This window comes from Oryctolagus cuniculus, chromosome X, assembly GCF_051225735.1.
Source record: "Oryctolagus cuniculus isolate XC-2025 breed Fujian yellow rabbit chromosome X, ASM5122573v1, whole genome shotgun sequence".
Lineage (NCBI taxonomy): Eukaryota > Metazoa > Chordata > Mammalia > Lagomorpha > Leporidae > Oryctolagus > Oryctolagus cuniculus.
The window spans coordinates 128,067,942-128,077,779 of record NC_142888.1 but is presented as its reverse complement, the minus strand read 5'-3'; the positions used below and the strand labels follow the sequence as shown (position 1 = coordinate 128,077,779).

The 9,838-nt window shown below is 51.8% G+C and overlaps 1 protein-coding gene across 1 annotated transcript; it reads right to left on the bottom strand.

The window, feature by feature from the left end:
* Positions 1-3,530: 3,530 nt before the first annotated feature.
* LOC138847592 (melanoma-associated antigen 10-like) lies at positions 3,531-8,829 on the bottom strand. Its single transcript, XM_089323687.1, has 4 exons — positions 8,574-8,829; positions 5,280-5,372; positions 4,890-5,027; positions 3,531-4,724 (listed from the first exon to the last, which is right to left on the bottom strand). Exons 3-4 carry the CDS (start codon positions 4,961-4,963, stop codon positions 3,989-3,991), a joined length of 810 nt encoding a protein of 269 aa, XP_089179813.1. The 5' UTR covers positions 4,964-5,027; positions 5,280-5,372; positions 8,574-8,829; the 3' UTR covers positions 3,531-3,988.
* Between the last annotated feature and the right edge of the window lie 1,009 nt (positions 8,830-9,838).

Sequence of the window (9,838 nt, the reverse complement as noted above, 5' to 3'; positions counted from 1 at the left end):
CTGGCAGAAGCTTCCAAGACATACATGCACCTGCAGAGAGGACAGAGGAAAGGCTGTGTTCCTCCCACAGCACTTTCCTCCATGGGGACTGGGGAGTCTATTGTGACCCAGAACCCGCTGTGCCTTTGTGATGAGTGTTCCAAGACATCAAGGACAGAGCAAGGGGTGCACTTTTTCTTCTATTTATCACAGCAAGAAGATGTGTAACACCTTAGAGAAAAGTACCCATGAAATGGGTCCAAATGAAGAGTGTGTGCCCCTATAGGCTCAACTGTCAGCTTTCCAGTGATCATTCCGCTGTGCCTTTCCCACCAATACCAGTCATGTGACTTGATACTTGCCCCTCTCCTAAGGAGGGAGCAGTGCTGGAAACAGAAGCCTTTGGAACGTCCTGCACTGAAGCACCCCTTTCCCCAGGTAGGAGGAGTGGACCACTGAGACCCGGACCATGAGCTGAACGTCAGAACCAACTTCTCCCATTCGTCCAGGGGCCAGCCCGCCTTCAGACTAGTCTCCTCACTGTGTCCGAAGCTTATATAATCACACTTCTGTCGCTGTGGCTCCAGGACATATCACTGGGGCCCCTCACACTGGCAAAAGAAGGAAGCTGGAATCACTGATCCACAAAAGGAGGTGGGTTGTGAGGATAAAAATGCAAGGCTTAGAGCCTGGCTTGAGACTCAGTCAGCAAGAACAATGTCAGCCACGCCTGGAGCACGCTCCTTGACCTGAGAACCACAGCCACGGGGGAAAGGAAAGACTGTGGCTGGGTGCTGTCTTTCTCAGTTCTCTCAAGGTCCGAATCACCAGTATCTGTGTGTGATCCCCAGAGTGCTCGCTGACGACTCAGGCCCTTATGACTGGCTGTATTCTAAGTACCTGTTCCTTCTGCCTGTTCAGCTGGGTTAACGACATAGGAGGAGAGCGCAGGAATGCCCTGGGGCCTGTCCTCAGCGGTTCCTGTGAGGGTAGGCATGTGTCTCAGCCAGGTCCTGGCTAGGTCCCTCAACTGCTTCACCCTATGGTGGCTTGAGCTCAGCTCCCTTTGGAACCCAAGCACCGTCATCAAGGTCCCAAGTGTGAGCAACGATCGTACTCACAGAAAGAAGCTCGGGCCAGGGTAAGACTCAGCAGGAGAGGGGCTCATGGACCACAGCTTTGCACAGGAGCCTGGTGGGACAGCACACTGCCCCTGGCATCTTCAGCCAGGTCTGCCTCATCCTGTCCTGCCAAAGCAGAGCATTCCATCCTCTGGCTTGTTTCTGAAGCTGCTACACTCTGATTGCTCCACTTTGCAAGGCTGTGTGCAACCCCAATAGCCTGAGGCATATCTCCTTCCATATGATGTAGGAGTATAATTTCTAGTCACCATGGATATCTGCTATCTGACTTGTGACTATTTTGCCTGAGCACCTGTGCAGGGGCCATTAGTCACACCAAAAGTCAGTACTTGCCTGCAGAGCAGATGTCAGCCTGAGACAGTCAAAGATCGGTTCAAGACTTGTGCTCATGAAACTGGAGCTACCATGCCTATCAAGAACCTGCCTGTCACACCGTGAGTCCCAGGGTTTTTGGATTGCATTTCAATAATGGCTGCCCACACCAACCATTCATGAGGGGTGTTCAGTTCTGATCCTAAAGATAAGCCCAATCCACTGTTTAGGTGTTCAGTTCCCAGTCATGAATTAGAAGCTCATTCAAATCTTACTGCAAATATCTGAGTGCACTCATCCCCTCTGTCTACTTTCAGTGCTGCATCCTCAGAGCCACTTGATTACAGGACCATTACATTCGACTTCCTGTCCACTGGGAAACAACAGGATGTTGGCAACCCCCAGGGAAGTACGACCAGGTGTCTATGATCATAGTCCAGAGTGCACTTTCCCAGTGTCAGGACGTTGGCTCTCAGATAGGACTGTGAGGGATGGGGGTTCAGGGACTCCTGCAGGCAGTAAGAATGCTACGTGTGTCCAGGTGGCAGTTAAGGGCAAGGCAGCACGCTAGGTTCCAGGAGGCAGTTCTGGGACACCAAGGGGAGGGCGCTGCAGTGCCAGAACATGCTAGTACTGGACAGAAATGGCTACACCTTTGCAGAGTCAGCTCTCAAGGAACAAAGTGCAAGCAGTCTCTAAACTGTATTTGACTCTCACAGTCACCTTCACGAGGTCCACGTGAGAATGTTGGCCCCCTGCAGGTTCCTTTTTTTCATTGTGTAGTGGTGAGGGGAGAAATGAACTAGTCAGATGATTGGCCTTGGACTGAAAAGACTGAAGAATTCAGACCCAGGAATCTTCCCAGAAATTTCACTTAATAGTCAGGGGCCTGAGACATCACTGAGCCCTGGGTCCCAAACTTATGTTTTGGGTCTGTTCTGTTCTGGCCAGTAGCTCTATGGAACTTGTAACTGTACCTACAGCACCTGGCCCTGTGCCAGGCTTTCATGACTGACAGGTGGCTGTTACTGTAATATCGCTGAATCCAAGGGCTGGGCCCTCTGGGATGCTGCTGTTGCTGTCCTGTTCTCCAGGAGACATCAGGCAATATGCAGCTCAAAAGCAAATGGAATGATCAATCAGCCAAACAAGGAATCCTCGACAATACCAGGTAAAGATCCCCACTTAGAGGACACACTGCAATTTTCGCTTGTGGAGCAGCCTGCTGGAGCTTAAAGCTGTTAGATTTGGATCCAAGGACTTGATCCTTCCCTCCTTCCCAGTTCCTTTTCCACCAAAATTAACATTTCCGCTCATTTTATTATCACTACAAATCTAATCAGTGCTTAAAATCGGCAAGGATTACTCACTACAGTAAATTTCTAACAAAATGAGCAACAGCACTTGCAGCCAGCCAGAGGAGTATCTGCCAGGGTCTTCAGGTCTCTCTCCCCAGAGAATCATCCTTATCCCTCAGGACAGCCTTGCAACTGAGGGGCATCAATTACAGGATTCTTGTTGTATTCAACCTCCCTGGGACAAGACCCCAGGGTACTTTCGGTACTTGTCCCAGGTGCAGATTCCTGTGGTTTACCCAGTATGGAGGAGCAACTGCACGGAGAATTATTTGATTGCAGACTTTTCTGAAAACAGAGCCAGACTCTCCGAGAGTCTGGCTGGCATCTGCTACCACCCAGCCTCTTCGCAGGGAACTCCCGATGAAGGAAGCGCACTTTCCCAACTCTACCACACCTGGATTCAGGAAGGTTACACTCCCACGGCCTCGCCTGGATCCGCAGATTCTCAGCCCTCCTTTCTTGGTTCTGTGGGTCTCAGAGGACATCTCTCTGTCTTCCTCCTATGATGGCTGCTGCTGGACTCTACCCTTCTCTACTAGGGTGGGTGTGGCCTATGCCTACATCCCCTCTCCAGCATAGAACCTTCCACACAGCAGATATACAACAGGTATGTGAAATATGGAGCTGTTAATTTGACATCACTGAGCCAAATTTACGGAAGAGGTAATCACTTGTGCATGTTCATGAAAGGAAGAGAACCTTTGAGTACATGTATATGTTCCAATGTTACAGGGCAGACTAAAAGGGAAAAGAAAATACAAGAGGTGTTATCTTTTGTCTAATTCGTTATCTATGCTACTGTTAATTTCTTTGCCGTTTCCGAGAACACAGCTGTTCCACTGCTATCATTTCTTGTTCCAGACATCAAAACAAGATACATTTCCCAATTTATTGATCACATGGCAACAGTCTCATAAAGCTCAAGTAGGTAACAGCAATAAATGTGTGACTACTGTCATTCAACAACCCCCATGATGAAGGCATTTGAAATTTTGTTTATCAGCCAAAATATTTGAGAAATACAAAGGTCAACGTTGACACCAAACAAATAAAACAAGATCACACAAATGGAATACCGCGTGTGTCCTCCAACCCTCCCCGCCCTTGCACTACTCAGAATGCTGACCACTCTCTCTTCAAACAAGCCTGGAAATTGGTTTAAAATGGGCGGGAGGAGCTGCTGGAAGTGAATCTGGCTCAGGCCCTGGCTCCCCCACCGGCCCCAACTGCATCTCCTGCTTGGACCCTTGCTTGCTCATCTCTTAGAGCCTCTTCATACAGAGATGCGAAGGACCTGGCATCAGTGTTACTGAACTTGGCCAAATACTCCAGGACTCTCATCTTGGTGGTTTCAGCATGGGCCCGTGGCCCCCACAAGAACACACAGCAAGCAAGATCACTGTGGGACACCTGCAAGTACTCCAGGTAACCTTCCCGCACCCATTCTTCAGTCAGGAGCTTCCTGGGCTCCCCGTAGATGTGGTGCTCCCTGTCAGCATACACCCCCATGACACTCAGAGATTCCCACAGCTCCTTCTCAAAGGCACAGTTGCCTTCTGAGAAGATCAGGCCCAGGATCATTATCAGGAGGCTAGTCTTGGGCATGCTCTGATCATCATCCAGCATCCCATCATAGGTGAGGCCCAGAGCAGTGTTAAGCTCATAGGAGTGACCCACGGGGTCTACTTCCTTCACATCAATGCCAAGGGCCAGCTGCATGCACCCACACACCTTACTGAAGATCGCAGGGAATTGGTCTTCATAATTTTTGCCGACACATGACAGCATTTCGACTTTGGTGATCGGCTCCTTCATTCGATACTTATGGAGCAGGAGCTGCAGCAACTCACCCATCTTCACTTCTAGTGTCCCCAGATGTGAGGATTCATGTGCTGTTGGGTCCTGGCAGGCACCTGTGCCATCATGGAATTCACTGCCTGTAGTGATGGAATGTCAGTCAGAGAGGAGGCTCTTGGAAAACTGAGGAGGACTCAGTATGCCAGCAGCAGACACCTCCCTTTGGGTGCCAGATACCGGACTAGAGAAGGAAGAGTTAGTGGACTCGTGTTTCCCAGCTATGGGAATCACTGTCCACAACCTGCCTGGTGCCTCTCCTTGGGCCTGGGGTTGTCCTTCAGGCCTGTAGAGCTGACTCCTCTGATCCTCATGCATCTTGGCTTTCCTGGGGGCAGCTGGCACAAGGGTGGGTAGCGGCTGGTCGATGGAGGCCACCAGCCTGGGGAAGAGAGGGAGAGCATGAGTAGCTCAGCTGAGTACCACAGCCTGGATGGTGGAGATAAAGGCCCACTTACAGGCCTTCTCATTGGGTCGTTAAGGAGCGTCTCATAGGGCTGGTGTCCTGCTGTCAGGACTGTCCCTTGAGAAGCAGAAGGTGCAATGGAGAGACATGTCTTCCCAAGGGTGCAGTGGGATTGGGTTCTTTGGGGTCACCTCTGTTCTGTGTCAGTATTCAAGGGATTCATCTCACCTTGACTCTTTGATGCTGCCTGGGCCTTTTCTTCTCTGTGATCTGAAGGCACTGCCTCAGACCAAGACTTTCATCAGTTGGTTCTTGAAGCTCCTGTAAGATGAATTGTGGGGACTCTCAGGCTGCAGACTGCAAGCAGCACGCTCAGAACCCCAGATCTGACAGCAGGATGGGCTAGACTGTAGTTTCCACTGTGCTGGAGTGCAGAGTCCCCTCTTTGCTCAACTCAGGTTTTTGAGTTCCGACAGGGTCTGCACTTCACCCTTCTGCCCGCTTGAGGCAATGAATCAAACTCACAGAGGGAACAAAAGGCTATGCGGGCCTCACATCTGGCCATGCCTGCCCTAGGGCAGCAGCAAAATGCGGCCATATTCCCTGGGTGCATGTATACAAGTGTGATGCTCTTGGTCAGTCCTCACCATGACAAACGGCAGGGCCTGAGACTCTGCCTCTGTTATCTGAAGCACCTGCGGGCCCCCATCAGTATTCTGAGCTGGGAGTACTCTCAGTATTCCCTCCTGAAACTACGTTTGACACTCAGCAGGTCATACTTTCTATAGAAAGCTTTCTTAAATTTCATAAGTACAACTTTTGGATTATACCGGTTCCTCCCACCCCAAACCATCCCACCTCCTACTCCCTCTCCCATCCCATTCTTCATTAAGATTCTTTTTTCATAATTTTTTAAAAAATTTATTTATTTGAAAGTCAGAGCTACAGAGAGAGGAGAGGAAGAGAGAGAGAGAGAGAGAGAGAGAGAGAGAGAGAGAGAGGTCTTCCATCCACTGGTTCACTCCCTAGATGGCCACAACATCTGGAGCTGCGTCGATCTGAAGCCAGGAGCCAGGAGCTTCTTCCCAGTCTCCCACATGGGTGCAGGGGCCCAAGCACTTGGGCCATCTTCTACTGCTTTCCCAGGCCATAGCAGAGAGCTGGATCAGAAGTGGAGCCACCGGGTCTCAAACCAGCGCCCATGTGGGATGCCGACGTTTCAGGCCTGGGCATTAACCTGCTGCGCCACAGTGTCGTCCCCCAAGATTCATTTTTAATTATCTTGATATACAGAAGATCAACTCTATACTAAGTAAAGATTTCAACAATTTGCACCGACAGAGACACACAAAGTATAATGTACTGTTTGAAAACTAGTTTTACCGTTAATTCTCATAGTACAACACATTAAGGACAGAGGTCCTACATGGGGAACACAGTGACTCTGCTGTTGATGTAACAATTGACACTCTTATTTAGCAGGTCATATTTTTTAAAGGTTTATTTTATTTATTTGAAGGGCAGAGTTACAAAGAGGGAGAGAGACCGCCTTGCGGCGCTGGCATCCCAAATGGGCACCGGGTTTTAGTCCCAGTTGCTCCTCTTCCAGTCCAGTTGTCTGCTGTGGCCTGGGAGGGCAGTGGAGGATGGCCCAGGTGCTTGGGCCCCTGCACCCGCATGGAAGACCAGGAAGAAGCACCTGGCTCCTGGTTTTGGATCAGCTCAGTGCCGGCCGCTGCGGCCATTTGGGGAGTGAACCAACAGAAGGAAGAGCTTTCTCTCTGTCTCTCTCTCTCTCACTGTCTATAACTCTACCTGTCAAGTAAACAAACAAACAAAAAAAGAGGGAGAGAGAAAGTGAGAGAGGGGTCAGGGTTGGGTGAGGGCTGGGCCAGCCCATAGCCGGGAACCAGGAGCTTCATTCAGGTCTCCCACGTGGGCGCAGGGGCCCAGGGACTTGGGCTATTATCTGCTGCTTTCCCAGGCACATTACCAGGGAGCTGGATTAGAAGTGGATCAGACAGGACTTGAACTGGTGCCCATATGGGATGTCGGTGTTGCAGGCGATGGCTCAACCTATTATACAACTATGCTGGCCTTTTCAGCAGGTCACAAGACCATTTTGTCAGGACACCAGATCGTTCCCTGTGTTGACCTGATATCACCCACTCAAAACAAGTTCCTCACGTCCCTGGGTGCACACAGATGGAAGTGAGGTGCTAGCGCATTCTGTCTGCATGTGTGGGATTTCCAGGGATATCAGCAAAATGCAACTTTTTATGGACTAGGGGCTCCTTAGCTTCTCCTCTGCCCTATCCACCTGGTCTCCTGCCAGGGCCTGCCCGTCCTTACCCCTGCTGCTCCTGAGTTTAACTGACCTCTCCCTTTAGGCCAAGATCTCCACTCCCTGAGGACTCCCCACATGCCTGGCCCTTGCAGAAATCAGCATCCTGTGTAGGGTCACTCCTGAGCCAGACCCTCAGGATAGAGAACAGGAGGTTTTCAAACTCCGTAGGGTCCCATCCTTCTTGGCTGTGGGCCCATTCAGTGTTCACCAAGTGTCCATGCCTTGGCTTCTGGTAGATCCTGGGACTCCTCCCTCTGTTGATGGAGCGTGCTCCCCTGTGCTGACCTGATGCTTCCCTTCAGACCACAGATCTCAATTTCCTGATACTTGGGAGACACAGGTGAGTGTACATCAGCTCTGCACAAACCTGCATGAGGTTTCTCAAGGAAAGCAATTTCAGGGGAGCCTCCTCTCTCTGGGGTGTCATCCAAGTGTTCATCCTCGGTCCTCAGTGGGCCCAGGCCCTTTATGTCTATTCATGCTGCACAGGTCCTCACAGGGCCGATGGCAGGGGCAGGCTGCGGGGAGGGGGCCTTGTTCTGGAGCCTCAGCCCCCACCCCCGTTCTGGAGCCCGAGCCCCACCCCCACCCCCACCCCCACCCCGTTCTCCCTGTGCCCTTCCCTCGGTCCCTGACGGAGCGGGGCTCCCCTCCCCTCATACTCAGGCCCTCTCCCCTCCGAGGCCTCCACGGCAGGGACGTCCGTCGCAGCCTGCCTCCACGCGCAGGGCTTCCCGGGGCCGATGCAGGGAAAGCACGGGCTCTGGGGGTCCTTGGACTGGGCTGACGTGGGGAGCAAGCGCGGTGTGCCCCCTGGGCCCCTCAGCGCGCTGTCCCCCCTGGGCCCCTCCGCGCGGTGTCCCCCCTGGGCCCCTCAGCGCGGTGTCCCCCCTGGGCCCCTCAGCGCGGAGCCTCTCCGGGCCGTCCAGCTCTGCGCACCCGTCTTGCCCACGTCACTCTGAGGCTGCGCCTCCCAGAGTCCCCGGATGTGGAAGATGGGAGCCGGGATCTGCTCCACACGCGGGCCCCAGGAGGTGTGGCGCCGAGAGCAGGGGCAGGGCTGCGTCTTTGGGGCCCTCTGTGGGGGCTGGGGGCTTCCTAGCTACCCCTCGGGTCCAAGCTGGACTCCTCACAGAGCCTGGGCCCCGTGCCCCCCGAAGAGTGGAACCACCCACCTCAGACGTTCCTCTTGCATCACCAGGCGGAAGTTGGGCGAGCTCACATCTTCCGGGTCGCTGGTGGGCAGAGGTCAGAGGGCATTGCTATCCCGGGGGCCTCGCGGTCCTCCCAGCGACTCCTCCCCTGGTGCTCGGCATAGCCCGGAGCCCTGGTCCTCTGCGGAATCTTCTCCCATCAGACCAAGGCGCCAACCGCCAGGGTCCCGTGACGCGGTAATGGTGAGAAGGGAGTGGTGTGGCTCCAGGGCGTCCTGGGGACCTGCAGGGCGGCAAGCAGGGCTGGGCTGAGTTGCGGGGGGCGTCTTCTCTCTTCTCGGGTGGTTGGTCCCATCCTGGCTTCTGGATTAAGTGCTCCGTGGAAAGTGAGAGGTGTCCCTGCTACCCTGGAGCCTTTGTCCAGGGGCAGCCAGTGCACGAAGAGTCTGTGCGTGCCAGGCCAGACGCTTCATGGGGCCTGCGGTACCCATGGCCATGCCCATCGCTCAGAGAAGACACCCGTCTTCCACGGGTGCCTGAATCAGCCAGACACACCGGGGCACTTGAAAGGGTTCCTGCGAAGATTTGTATTGTTTATTTTATTCGCAGAAATAGAATAGTTTTCATTTATCTCAAAGATGCTATTCGAAGAACAAATCGATACCGCCATGCCCCACTACCCCTTCCTTTTTTGCTTTTAATTTTTCGATACTGTATTTTCAACGTACTTAATGATCACAGGCTTAAGACTCCATTAAGTATAGTGCTCAATTAGTGGAAAGTTGAAGGAGCACGTTTCCACCATATTCCAGAATATTGACCGATCTGTAAAGAATAATCAAATCATAAGAACTCAGTTTCACCCTTAAACATTCAGGTTCCAGATAGCTACATATAGCTGTATGTGATTTGTATTTATATCTACATCTATGTTCACAAAGACATATGTATACAGTGGGCCTTGAAATAGTCATGGCAAATGAACATCGTCTTTTCTTACCAGTAGTAGTATTTTTTCCAAAATTTTATTATTGTAAAATATACATAAGATAACGTTGACTAATCATTTCTGATTATCGATTTCAGAGGCATTAAGCATACTCACACTGTTGTGGCGCTATCACTACCAGCCACCTTCGAAATTTTTTCATCTTCACAAACTGAAAGTCTGTCCCCATTAAACACTCACTCCCTATCCTCATTTCCACAAGCCCCTGAAAATCACCATCGTACTCTCTGTCTATATGAATGTGATGCCTCTGAATATCCCTTGTAAGTGGACTACT